Source organism: Apostichopus japonicus, chromosome 4 (genome assembly GCF_037975245.1).
Source record: "Apostichopus japonicus isolate 1M-3 chromosome 4, ASM3797524v1, whole genome shotgun sequence".
Classification (NCBI taxonomy): Eukaryota; Metazoa; Echinodermata; class Holothuroidea; order Aspidochirotida; family Stichopodidae; genus Apostichopus; species Apostichopus japonicus.
Genome location: NC_092564.1, coordinates 16,778,927 through 16,794,145, shown reverse-complemented (window position 1 = coordinate 16,794,145; position 15,219 = coordinate 16,778,927). Strand labels below are relative to the sequence as shown.

The window sequence follows — 15,219 nt, the reverse complement described above, 5'->3', positions numbered from 1 at the left end:
TCTGAAAATAGCATCGAAACTGTAAAAATCCCCAAAACACGAAAAGTTCACCAGAGGTCAAATTGAGGTCAAGGGTCACCCAGATGTGGGTGGACAATTGGATTACGTAGAAGCAACTCCCAACCCTAACGGACAATTCGTTCTCAAGTTATCGCAAAAATACTAGTTTTTTATCATTAATTGACCTTTGGTGACCTTGGATCACATGACCGTTAAGTTTGAAAATATTACCCTATACCATTTGCAACTACTCCAAAAGTATCAACCGTGTCACACCTTGGAACTGGGAGTCATTGCATTAAATGTCTGAAAATTAACTTTGACCTTGTATAACTTCGCACACAAAGGTCACACGGGGGTCAACCCATTGACATTTATGATCAGAAGGTACCTTTAACATCTGAAAATAGCATCAAAACTGTAAAAATCCCCAAAACACAAAAAGGTCACCAGAGGTCAAATTGAGGTCAAGGGTCACCCAGATGTGGGTGGACAATTGGATTACGTAGAAGCAACTCCCAACCCTAACTGACAATTCGTTCTCAAGTTATCGCAAAAATACTATTTTTTTATCATTAATTGACCTTTGGTGACCTTGGATCACATGACCGTTAAGTTTGAAAATATTACCCTATACCATTTGCAACTACTCCAAAAATATCAACCGTGTCACACCTTGGAACTGGGAGTTATTGCATTAAATGTCTGAAAATTAACTTTGACCTCGTATAACTTCGCACACAAAGGTCACACGGGGGTCAACCCATTGACATTTATGATCAGAAGGTACCTTTAACATCTGAAAATAGCATGGAAACTGTAAAAATCCACAAAACACAAAAAGGTCACCAGAGGTCAAATTGAGGTCAAGGGTCACCCAGATGCGGGTCGACAATTGGATTACATTGAAGCAACTCCCAACCCTAACGGACAATTTGTTCTCAAGTTATCGCAAAAATACTAGTTTTTTATCATTAATTGACCTTTAGTGACCTCGGATCACATGACCGTTAAGTTTGAAAATATTCCCCTATACCATTTGCAACTTGTCCCAAAATATCAACTGTGTAATACCTTGGCACTGGGAGTTATTACACTAAATGTCTGAAAATTAACTTTGACCTCATATAACTTAACATACAAAGGTCACCTTGGGTCAACTTATTGACATTTTTGATCGGTGAGACCTAAATAGAGCATCAAACTATACAAATTCAAACATTTTTTTCTTTGCCCATTTTCTCCTTCCAAAATACTAGTTTTTTAACATTAATTGACCTTTGGTGACCTCGGATCACATGACCGTTAAGTTTGAAAATATTCCCCTATACCATTTGCAACTTGTCTAAAAATATCAACCACGTCACACCTTGGAACTGGGAGTTATTGCATTAAATGTCTGAAAATTAACTTTTACCTCGTATAACTTCGCACACGAAGGTCACACGGGTGTCAACCCATTGACATTTTTGATCGGAAGGTACCTTTGGTATCCAAATCTAGCATCAAAACCAAACATTTTCTTTTTTGCTCGTTTTCTCCCAAAATAAGCACATTTTTTCTAATGTGACCTTTGACCTTTTGACCTTGGTTTCAGATGTAGTTTAATCTCCTGATTCCAAAAAACAAAACGACAAGTCTGTACAACCATCCTAACTCCGACCGAAAAACTTTGACCCCATATAACTTCGCACATAAAGGTCACACGGGGTCAACCTATTGACATTTATGTTCAGAAGGTACCTTTGACATCTGAAAATAGCATCAAAACTGTAAAAATCCCCCAAAACACGTAAAGGTCACCAAAGGTCAAATTGAGGTCAAGGGTCACCCAGGTGCGGGTCGACAATTGGATTACATTGAAGCAACTCCCAACCCTAACGGACATTTCGTTCTCAAGTTATCGCAAAAATACTAGTTTTTTATCATTAATTGACCTTTGTTGACCTTCGATCACATTACCGTTATGTTTGGAAACGATGCCTTACCCCATTCACAACTACTCCCAAAATATCAACCATGTCAGACCCTGTCAATGGGAGTTATTGCTGTTTTTAATATATTGGTTTTTGGCATCTAACTGACCTTTGGTGACCTTTGCGGGCACCAAAAACAATAGGGATCTTCCTCTTACTATGGGCTATCCACCCAACAAGTTTCATCATGATACATCATTTCCTTATTGAGATATCGTGTACACAAGCCAAGCGTCACATACACACACACACACATACACACACACACACACACACACGCCAAGTTGAACGCATAGGTTCCTTGCTTTGCAAAAAGCAAGGAACCAATAACAAAACGGTACGATTAATGTGGATGCAATACAACTTTCACAAGGATGTGTGGAAAATATAATGTTCTCATTTCTTTTCACGAACCACATTTTCTTCTGGGACTCCTTTTAGTGACACACAACTTACCGTTTGTCACAAGGTCCCCCTAAACAAGGCCCTTGGAACAGGTGCAGGTCTGACACATAGAATCGATAAAAGAAGCAATACGAGTTTTAAACAAAATATTTACTTTATCATACGAAACCATAAGGGTACTAATTTAGAATCCGTACCAATCGACCCTACTTCCTAACCCCTAACCCTATTCCCTACTTCCTTACCCTACTCCCTAACCCCTAACCATATTCCCTACTTCCTAACCCTAATTCCTAACCCCTAACCCTACTCCTTAACCCTACTTTCTAACCCCTAACCTTATTCTGCCGATTCGAAGTAAGCTTTCCCATTCATTTGGTACGATCTCTAAAGTTAGGCCACCATAAGATACTTGAGGCCTCTTACAAGAATATTTAGAATATAAATGAATAAATAATAATAATACGAAGATTGATTCGTCCCTATACTGTATACAGGTTAAGCTCGACACGGCTTTCTCTCCAGTTCCACGATAAAGTTCATAGTTCAACTTCAAGTCTCAAAGTACATTGATTTAGTTCTCAAATATAACCGTTTTGTTATTGTTTTTTTGGTATTTTGCTCTTACGTCACGAATAAAGGAACTTACCGCTAGTCCAAACTTTCTGTCTGGTTTGGCTGTTTTATCTTTCTGCCTTTGGGTCAGGGTTTCCTCTATCAGGTTGGTCTGTCTACCGCTGCCATCCTTGTACTTGCTAAACCACAGCGAGACTTCCCAAAGATCAGATCCCGATAACGCGAAAGGAATGTCGAATTTGACGCTCATGTCGGTGGCGACATCATTGTTTTCGTTCAGGTAAAGAGTGACCGGGGTCACCGTTGTTTCAACGATCTCGGCATAAGAACCCCATAGAGGGTAAGGTGGGACGAAAGGTGTGTCGGGCAAGAAATCGAAAGGTGGATCTGGTTCTTCTGGGTCATTAGGGTCTTCTGCTGTAAACGGTAAGAAGTATAGTACGAAATGTAAACTAGATGAAAGTGTCGTCAGTTATAACACTTTACCCAAATCACACCGTGAACGTGAGGCTACACGTCTGTACTAGTATGCTGGCGTCACACTGTCCCGAAGTTGACACCAGATGGACACACGATAAAGAAAATGTTCAAAATCGGCTCTGATCGTAAAAACATCGGGCCATTCGTGAGGACATCTTAAGCCATCGCATGATCGCCGGTGGAGTTTTTCAGGCTCCGGCAGCAACTTCGTGAGCGGTGGCAAAATCTTTGGCATGCCAAAAAATTACCGGAAGACCTTGCGAAGGTTCATTTTCGTGTTGAATTCGTGTGTCCATTTTGCCCTTCATAAGGCCATCGTGAGGGCATCTTATCAAATCGTGTCATCTTCGTTTTTACTTCGTATGATCATCGGTGCCATCGGGCATTTTCGCCTCACGAAGACAATACGAAGGAAACAAGAAGCGCGGCCCGATTGTCTTATGAAGGCAACACGACTACGTGAAGCCCTCTCAATGCCGTCGAGTAACCATCGTATTATAGTACGATGATATCGAGATGGGACCACGGTGTCGGCGAAGACAGCCGAATTTGAGAATCTCAAGCGTTTCCCAGGTGTCATGGAAACGTGGACATATAAAGGCCAGCCTTAGAGCATCTTCCTCAGTCAGTCCTAAGCAACTTTACAGAGTAGAGCATGTGTAACTCCCAAAGCTACAATCACAATCACAATTAACCACAATTCAGTTCCTGCAGAATGGCATACTTTGGTGATGAGACAACCAGGAAAAAGAAGGCAGCAGCATTGCTTGTTTTGATGTACCTCAGAGAACATGATGAGCAACTTTTACAGGCCCAGCACCTCCTCTTACAAAAAGAAAGCATTATTTTATTTCACTTTTTCATTTCTTGCTATTTGCCTTTCTAGCATTCGACAATGTACTTATCAATACGTCGTCGTGTATAGCCATCGTGTGGCCTTAGTGTGGCATTCGTGTGTCCTGCGGGTAAACTACTTACATAGAAATGCACATCTTCGTGTTGCCTTCGTGCGTGGTTCGGGTGCCATCGTGTGGCTTTCTGTAGGCATCGTACTTGCTTCGGCTGTTGATTGGCTGTTGACCAAGTTCGGGGCCATCTTCGTGAGAAACTTAAAATTCCATATTCGTATGGCCATCTGGTGTCAATTTCGCGACAGTGTGACGCCTGCATAATGCATGTGCATGGTACGTTGCTGCTATACTCTTCATTCAAAATGCTTTTTTTTCAACAAGTAACATATATATATATATATATATATATATATATATATATATAGATGACATATTTAGGTTAAAGCATAAGTTTTTTTCGGGTTGTAATAAAGTAATATGATGGACGGAAGAGGGTATTTAGGGGGATCCGATTTGTCGCAAACGATATATATAAATATATATATATATATATATATATATATATATATATATATAAATTGGTTCCCATGGTTATGTATCTGGTTAGTTATGCAGTTATCTGTGTGCAAAACACTTACGTTCACAAGTCTTTGCGCAGTAGTATCTGTCACTGGGACATTCCTCATCGCCAGTTCGATCCTCGACGACCGTCACACCCTAAATGGGAAGTAAAGGATCGTTTTTAGACATCAAATTTCATTTCTGTGAGCGGACTTTTGTAAAACATCCCACACTGTAAAATGAACAGCCACTGCCCAATATCTTGTCCCTAACTTGAAATAAGTTGTTGATTGAATGTAAACCTATTGTTGCTGATTGGCACCACCACCTCATTATATAGGCCAAACTAATAGTCTAAACATGCGTCAGATTGGACTATATTGACGTCTAAATTCAAGAAAACGATCTGAGGGAATGACCGCCCTACCCTCCCCCACCCCGACACCCCATACATTGGAGTCGGCGTCAATGACCGGCACGTCATCACTCCTCCAATATCAAATACTTTATTGGCATCTGGCTTTTCCATACATAAAGATTAAGGTAACTTCCTAAATCAGTCGGGGAATTTTGGAGTTTATTATTCTTTATTATCACAACCTTGCGTTTAGAGGTAAGCCTATACAGACCTAACTTATAATCTTAGCCTGCCTCAGAATGCACCATCTGAAGCTTAAAGTAATATTTTTTCTCCAGAATGACCACCAACCCCCCCCCCCCCCCCTACCCGCACCATAGGAGTTGACTGCACAGCCCCTAATTTACAAATCCGTCATTCGTCTCTGCTCCTTCTCACAAATATTCAGCTCCCTAACTAAATCAGTCGGGGAAAAAAAATTAATTTCTCCACAGAACCCCCCCCCCCCCCCCGCTTCCTATCTGAAATCCTGTACACGCGACTGTCTCGAGAACCATATTCACAATGAAGAAATTAGTATAAAAAAAATTGTTCAACTTCCAAACCCAAAGGTATAACATCCATTTATGACACGTTGCTACGTTCATATATGAAGATCAAGCAATACTTTGGTATAAGTTATGAGACTATATAAAACAATAAATTAACATGCAGGTTTGGACTGATCAGCTGAAAACTTCCTCGAATTTTGTCTTAAAGGACTATTTCAGAAGATTAATATAATTTTACCAGAAAAAAAGTTTGTACAGACAACACCATCAGCAAACTTAACTGTATACCTTTACCATCAATGCAAAATGAAACAAATTTGGAAGTACTAATCTATTGGTATAGTTTTGTCAAATGAGGGGTACATTAGTCGGCTTCCCCCCCCCCTCACCACCCCACCACCACCCTCACGCTGTGTCCTAGCCTGGCTAAGGGTCTGTCCCCTTCCTGACCGGAACTTAAATTTCCTACCTCTGGTTTCTTCTTCTTGGCCTCAGACACTCCTGAAAAGAAAACGTGTATTTGTTTTGATTGACATATTAACAGAAAAGGCTGACGTTGACTATAGTATGAAAGCTATCCAATATAGTTTGATCTGAGTTCAGGGGCGTAGCGAGCGGGGGGGTGTGGGGGGGTGTCACACCCCCCCAATAATTTGGTCGCTGTCGGCAAATTTTGGGTCTGTCGGCAAAAGGAGAAAAGGTGAAGAGAGCGGAAGGGGAAGAAAGAAGGAAAGCTGAATAGAGAAAAGGGGAACGGGAGCTACTTCCGTGCCAAATTTGACTTAAAATATGCACCAGATTGCATCTAAGGACGTTTCAAAACTAAAAATTTTCCAAAGGGGGAGGGTTAGACCCCCTACCCTTACACCCCTCCCCCATTTCAGTCACCACTTCCAGATCCGACGGCAAATCAAATTTGACTTAAAAAATATGCACCAGATTGCATCTAAGGACGTTTCAAAACTAAAAATTTTCCAAAGGGGAGGGGGACACCCCCTCCCCTTACACCCCTCCCCCATTTCAGTCACCACTTCCAGATCCGACGGCAAATCAAATTTGACTTAAAAAATATGCACCAGATTGCATCTAAGGACGTTTCAAAACTAAAAATTTTCCAAAGGGGGAGGGTTAGACCCCCTACCCTTACACCCCTCCCCCATTTCAGTCACCACTTCCAGATCCGACGGCAAATCAAATTTGACTTAAAAAATATGCACCAGATTGCATCTAAGGACGTTTCAAAACTAAAAATTTTCCAAAGGGGAGGGAGACACCCCTCCCCTTAGACCCCTCCCCCATTTCAGTCACCACTTCCAGATCCGTCGGCAAATCAAATTCTTCACACCCCCCAACAAAAACCCCTTTGCTACGCCCCTGTCTGAGTTTGTTACTTACTTCAGTTTGCGGGTGGCAGGTAATGTTATGTGACAAGCTATATTTAAATTATAGGCATAGTACAACAAACACCTGTTTTTTATTTTTTTATTTTTTTTAGCTCAGCTGAGCTTCCAGCTGAACTGTAGCAATCGTGCGTTTGTACCGAAATTCTGCCACTTTTTGCCACCGTATTTGATTGACTGTCATTTTGTCATTTTTCATTCGATTTGCCTGAAATTTCGTCAGTGGTTTCAGTTAGTATAGGTTTCATACATTTTATAAATCTGAAGGTCACGAGAGGTCATTTTCTGAAACGTAAAAATGTTAGTCCTCCTAGAGCGTTTGTCTAAATCTGCTGAAATGTTGTGGATGTAACTTTTTAATGGCGGTGAACCAAAGTTGTTCAGGAAAAATATTTTTGTCGTCATGCGAGGGCCCAAAACAGGGTCTTTCTGTAGAACTTTCAGTTATGAGGAAACGTAGGCCACATATCATATGCAATGATCATATAGCCTTTTAACTTTTCAAATTACTTCAAAGTTTTCTCATTTTTTATTTCAATATAAAAATACATCTATCTTAATATATATATATATATATATATATATATATTTATATATATATATGTATATATATATAAATATATATATATATATATATATCTTTAAATATATATATATATATATATCGCCACTAGAAGAACAATGCTTAGACCTGTTTCGTCCATCGTCTCCAGTGAACGGGCTCAAGGGGCCTATACCGGTCAGCTATATGACCCACTAAAATGACCAATTCAGTATCCCATTGGGTCAGGGGAAAACACAATATATAAACGAGAGATATACTGAACGACCTTTAGCGAGTCATTAGAGGGCGGTGTTTACCCTGACCTCGTTAATATACGTGTTTATTGAGTTGCGACGCATCGGCCTGTATATACCAGTAAACTAGGCTCAAGGGGGCTATACCAGCCTGCTTTCTGACCCCACTAAATAAACAATCTATTATCGCCTTAGGATATAACAGGAAACAATATAAATGGGGGGGGGGGGAGGTATTAAATACACATAACGATTTCTACGTGATCATAATTTATGTTACCAATGGGAATATTTCTTTATATTGTGCACATGCATACACGGCACATCTAAAGTCCAGTGGAGTCTATCTACACACGCATACATGCTACATCAACATTCTGTTAGTGTCGATATGTCTCTGATGAGAATGTTTTCCACAATGGCTTGTCCTTAGTTACGATGAAAACTATTAAATGTAGAGGAGAGAAAGGAGCTTGGGACGGAGGATGACTTTAGGTCCCAATATATGGCCTTCCTTTTCATTCAACCCTGCACCAAAGATCAGAAAATGATAACATTGATCAAAGAATTAGATAAAAATAAGTAACCAGTATTCCATCTAAGTTAGACGTCATAAAAAATAGATAAGTCATGATAAGCGCACGAATATATATATATATATATTGAATATATATATATTGAATATATATATATTGAATATATATATATATTGAATATATATATATATATTTTTTAATATATATATATATGCATAGTTAGGTTTGTACCAACATGCATAAATGCTGAATTGTCTAAATTATTACTCCTAGCGACAGTCGTAAACAAATCTTCCCGGATTATTTTCCTTACAAGTTGAACAGCTGTTTAAGATTATATTTCAAATAGGGAAACATTTTGACAAACACCACATGCAGTTTATGTCTGCGCCTCCTCCATCGGTGAGGCTATCCTATTCCCCAGGTTTGGCCTTAACCTAGAAATATCATCACAAAGCTAGTAAGCACACAGCCACATGACCGAATTATATATCAACCGCCACAAAATGTTCTGAAACAGAAATAGTTAAATGTTGTAAATAGTTAAATGACAGTTCGTGACGTGTACATACTGTTTCCAGCAAACACACATATCAGATATATTACTTCAAACTGAGGTGGATTGTACAGCTATATGAGAAGTTTACATTGTATCGCCATATAATGATGCAAGGGTTTGCATAACTTTTGCCTTTTTTTATTGTTAACGAGATGACCCCCAAAGCCATTTCTGCTGTCCGAAAGAGAGGGAGGTGGAAGAGAAAGTGGGACGTTGCATATACGCACATATTAAAAGCGCCACATCGTAACAACTATGAAAGTCAAACTATTTTGGTGAAGACCACACCTGTTTTCTGCCCTCTCACTCTTTTGATATAGCAACTGTAAAAACAACTAGCAACCAATGACTCAGTATAGCCAGCAATCATCAACTATGCATTATTAATGTCACCCCCTCACCCCCCCCCCCCTTTTTTCATTGTTAGAATCTCATGTATGAGTAGAGTCTGTAGCTTCCACAGAAGCTACAGAAGCAGAAGAAGATCATTGAAGTACGGCAACTATTTCATACCACAACAGGAGAAATAGCGACGAATAAGTAAACAAACACCCAAGCATTCGCGGGGCATTCTGGAGACAAAAGCTATAAATCGACGGTGGGAGGGTGCGAATATCAACATGATCACGTCCCAGACTATGGGGCAAGTATAACAAAGAATATGATGAATGAGAATAGAGTTTCTCTGAAGATCACCCGCAGATGTCCATCACTAGCGATATTAATTTCAGGTCAGGTCACAAACTTGTTATGGAACGCCAAACTTAACACCCATGCACTATTATTCAAATGTCTAAAGTATAACAGCTACATTCTTACTGTAAACTGACATGTGTGTCGCTGATGTAAGCGGGTATCCGATTGGTATACTGTACTGTAATGTGATATGCACGTAGGCAGTACACGAAACAGACGACTTAACATATAACACTTAACGACATGTAAATATCACAATCATAGTTCTCATATATTCTGGTGACATATTTGACGTTACCATATAAAAGGTTACCTGGCTAATACAGAATTCCACGACAGATGTTATCACCCCCTACTTTCATCACGTGATAGGAAAGTCGTACTATTACCGTGCATTTCCATCAACGCTCTCTAGCACCTGTTATGAAATGTTTGCAAGTCAACGTTTTAATCATAGTGCCATGTAGCACTTTTTAAAGCTCAATAGTGATTTATTTCAACATCTGGCGAATCAAATCTTCTTCTTCTTCTTCAAAATAAAACATAACCACTAGCTGAAGTAAGGATAGTTAGTACAAAACAAGGGCAGGAAACAAACTCGCACATGTTGGAGGTCTGGTGCTACACGTGGTATTCTGCTAATGCGCTTAATCAAGAAAACAACCCGTACTTCTGTGTAAATAATTCTTAGTCTGTTTTCGTTTCAGTTATAGCCTCTAAAGAAAGATCCTGCTAACCTTCTAAACTTTTATAGAAGTGTTCAAACTATTTTTACAGAATTACACGAAGGCTGTATTAAGCTCCGACTTTCACGACGACAACCGTAAAATACTGAACAGACAATTCCACCCCGCCGATACCCCCCTCCCCCTTCTGTTCCTTTTCCAATGATGTAAATGTAAAAAAAGTTTTCTTATATTAATTATAACTTGTGAATGTGACAACATTTTGTAGTTTCCATTCGGTTTAAGACCTACAACAAGAATCCCCCCCCCTAATTCCAGTCCCACTTCCGCCTAAACAAATCTTAAGTACGGTAAAAAGTCTTGTACTACCCGCGTAGGTTGTACTGATTGAGACGAACAGTAGGAAGATACCTGCCTATATATTTGGAATTGGATATATCAAGCAAAAAATTGAGGTTTGAAGTGGTCACAGTAAATACAGGGGAGAAGAGGTAGTGCTTTTTCTCTACCCAATGACATATTTTATCGTTCCGCAGTCTATTTCTTATACATGTATAGGGTCAGTAAATCTCCAAGATGAGTGATGTTATTTGGAATATTTAGCGTTCAATAATAATCGAGATATAAAGATCCAACCATTTTATTATTGTTAAGATGTGCAGGGTGTGACCCATCAGATTATCACTATAATAAAACCGTATCCGAGTTTGGCAAACTAAACTAAACAAAGACTCCCCCACAAGGGTCAAAAGGTTACAATTAGTACCCTCAGAATTGCTTTTCTTGATCCATTCTTGAATGAGTTGAGACACCATTTCAGTAGTTCCAAGATAGATGATTCCCCACTGCAGAATATGATCTGACTATGAAAATAGCTATATACAAAGGCTACATAAATATATATATATATATATATATATATATATATATATATTTATATATTTATATATTTATATAAATATTAAATATATATATATATATATACATATAAATATATATATATATATATATATATATATATATATATATTTATATATTTATATAAATATTAAATATACATGTATATATTTATATGTATATATGTATATAAGTATATATGTATATGTATATATGTATATATATATATATATATATATTTATATATTTATATAAATATTAAATATATATGTATATATATATATATATATATACATATATACATATATATATACATATATACATATAAATATATATATATATATATATAGTGATTATTGTAGTGAGTTGGAAAATCCAGAACAGTGTAAAAACTTCCAGCCTCCACCGGGATTCGAACCCGGGCCTCTCGCTTTATATACGGACACCCTAAACACTAGGCTATGGACGCTGATTGTATCTAGAGGTCCAGAGTCCAGAGGTTCGAAACCGGTAAGGAAGATCTTAATTCCACTGTAGGCGTTTGTCACATGTATCGAACAATACTAGTTCTGTTTTGGTGACATATTTGCCTTCTCTAGTGATCAAACATGATCTAAAGCTGGATCTCGAAAGAGATACTTTGAAAAGACTTTGTTAATGAAATGGAGGTAAACGACAATAGCAATGAATATACAAATATATAATTGAAATCGTAGTGAGGTGGAAAATCCAGAACAGTGACAAAACTTCTAGCCTCCACCTGGATTCGAACCCGGGCCTCCCATATATTAGCGTAATATATACCAGAACGTTATCTGATAGTTTCCAGGTTCTGGGCCAGCTGGTACGTGACAACCATGAACTAATGGGACTGGTTACGTAACATTATAGTCTGACTGTCTAGACTGCTATTCCTGCCAATTTTATTCTGTTGGTTAGTATCTTCAAAACGGAAGCTCATCTACATTGTTGATCACATCCGTTTATCTTGAATCCATGAGGTAATGTAATCACATGGAACAGATGCCTGCTGGATCATCCAAACTTACCACTCGACGTGAGGTGAAATTTGTCAAATGCTTCCAAATGTACTTTCCTGGAAGTTGTGAACCTCCAAATGATATCCACACGTGGTGGAGTATCTCAGTGCGGGCAGGTACATGGACTGATATGTATAGCATGAAATAGTTCTATACAAGTTTGAGGGAATTATGAGAGGGGAGGGGGGTGTGACGGGCATCGCTTCCTCTACATTGGTTGAATATGTCATCATTCATATAACGTCGCAACAATCATATCTGACCACGAACCTGACGTAACATTAAGGGATGCGAATAGGGGTCAGGTTAGCCAAAGTTAACATCATTTTCAGGTTTTACTTGCTCAGCTGATTTCGTTCTGAAAGTGGCCTTCGCCTTCCTTTGGAGGGCAACTACAAAGTCAACAGTTAACACGCTAAATATATGTATACAATCCATCAACTTCGTCGATATAATTCTTAGTTCTGCGCAGCGTTATTGAGATATAGATTTTTCGAATCCAAACTTTTTACGTTGCATATTAATACGTGACGTCACTGACGATCAATACATGATATTGCTTATCTTTCTTTCGAAATGTTTAAGAATGTTTTTGTTGTGGTCGAAAAGGTCAACAAACCTTGTAAGGAATGTCTTTCGGTTTCCAACTTTCCATGGAAACCTAATAGAGTTGATTTTCCAAGAGATATTTGATTGGAACGGAAACCACCACTCTTTCAAGTAGTTTTGGGGTGTCATACTTTTTTTAGCATGGAGAGTGCATCAAAGGCGCGGGAACAACAACTGGGTGTATATGTGCATACAACAAATTCTTCATTCTATGTGATAAGTTTACCCCTGACTACGTCTAACGCGATATTTCAACGTCTACACTGAAGTAAGCATGACAAGTCGGAAGTCTTGACATGACAGAAATAGAGAAAATAAGGAACGCCGATCGAATGAATAAACATTTTGACCTTTAAGTTTAACGAGATACTGACATGAGAATAAATGTCTCTCGTCTGTTAATAACCAAAATAAACATGCTCATAATATATATAAGGGTTTCTCCTACACACCGCTGGTACAGTCGGTGACACCACGAGGTGCGACCATCAAAACAAGTCTTGCTATGATCATTCCCATATTTAATCTTGGGTTCAATATGAAACACGTGCTTAGGGCCTATATATATATAGATGTACACACGCCGAACAGTTCACGTTCACCACAGGCCCGTTGACAGAGTAACCGATTGGGCGGGGAGGGGGGGGGGAGGCGGCATATCAATGCAGGGGTATCGCCCTCATTGGGGAGGGCTGTAAGGGGGTGTCCACCTCTCCCTTTAATAATTGATGAGAGTTTCATGTTTTCTAAACATTGAAAAACTTTGAGAAAATGACAATTTTTTTCCACCATTTGAGATAACCTTTTGACCCCTTGAGGCTCAGATGGTGAAAACTGATAGGAGGTCTAGGTAAATGTTTAAAGCAAGAGTATGAACTCTCAAGCAGATTTCATTACCTGGATGCCAGGGATGTTTCGTTGAAGACCTACAAAGCCCCTTTACAGAACTGAACTTGACCAAGCTATAGCCACCACTAGAAAACCAAAGCATTGGATAATTAACAGATTATTTGTGGCTTTTAATTCTGGAGTTATCATGTTTACAAGGTTTTCAGACTTTGATGCATATTGACCTCATGTGACCTTTGACCTCTACCAATTTCGTGTACACACAAAAAGATCTGTGTGTGTGTGTCTTAACAGACTAAACTGTGCACACGTATACACACTAAGCCTTGTTGAGGCACCGAGATGTGCATATCATACAGGTGCTGTGAACAAACTAGAAAAATACCAAACTGCGGCGAACACACAAAAGGTAATCCCGCAGATACTGAGTTACGCGTAGCCTCCCTATAGTGAGCTATTCACACATCGTAACAGCGTGCGCACGATGCGCATGGCAGCAGTAGGTAACGGTGCACGCACTGTAACTGGTATGAACAAATTCAAAGTCATTAACCTCCGCGAGTGTGTTAGCTAGCCAACTTTATTACGGATTTGTTTTCTGGTGATCACTATTCGTTATAATTTTAGTTCTGTAGCCAGACGAATAAATATAAATGAACATTATAGTACAACTTTCGCGATGTCGTACAAAATTCTAATCAAATGCCAAGCGTATTACGTAAGAGAATATTTGGTTTCGCTTTCACGTCTCGAACCTACATAGGCTATACTTTTTTAAGAAAAGTTACCCAGGAAAGAACCTGGGCACGAAAACCAAACTACCAAACGACTGATCCGCTCTCAACCCCAGTCCCCTTGCATCGGGACTGTGACTGTGTGATCATCGTCTAAAGAAAAAAATTACTAACGGTTTCGTGTCCATAACTCGATATAGTGAAGACATTTCAAATCTAATCTATATACATACAAGAAATATAGGCGATTGTATTGAAAGACTTTTAGGAAGTTAGAAGTTTAAAGAACAAAACCTTACCAGAAAGAAGCGCAATTGAGACCAGGAGGATGCAGACACACAGATGAACAGCTTTCTCCATGGTGATAAAGCCCTGTCGCTCGGAAACCCGTCGGACGCAGAGAGAGCAGATTCCGGCAGCAACGTTGATATATGTATCAGGGAGGCATGCATGTTGACCCCGATCAATTCTGCTGCGATAGCAATCTGCTTATCTAGTTTTTTTTTCAGGTCAACCTGGGTCACCGAAGAGTTCTTTTGCGGCAACTGATCTGTTTACCTAGGTTGGGAAAGAACAGTTGTACGTTGAGGAAAGAGGCTATATATGAAGGTGTTTTTGTTTTTATTTGAGTAATATTGCTTACTGAGTGATCACTTG

At 39.0% G+C, this 15,219-nt stretch overlaps 1 protein-coding gene across 2 annotated transcripts in view; it reads right to left on the bottom strand.

Moving 5' to 3' along the window:
* LOC139966622 (uncharacterized) overlaps positions 1-14,989 on the bottom strand; it is a 46,261-nt gene extending 31,272 nt beyond the window's left edge. Inside the window, exons 1-4 of one of the 2 annotated variants that reach the window (XM_071969847.1) lie at positions 14,862-14,989; positions 6,228-6,259; positions 4,927-5,005; positions 3,031-3,374 (exon numbers count right to left, since the gene is read on the bottom strand). In XM_071969847.1, coding sequence (XP_071825948.1) covers positions 3,031-3,374; positions 4,927-5,005; positions 6,228-6,259; positions 14,862-14,922 — 516 coding nt within the window. In that variant the 5' untranslated portion in view covers positions 14,923-14,989. The remainder of the gene's footprint in view (positions 1-3,030; positions 3,375-4,926; positions 5,006-6,227; positions 6,260-14,861) is intronic. The other variant, XM_071969849.1, reaches the window with a different exon arrangement.
* Positions 14,990-15,219: the final 230 nt, after the last annotated feature.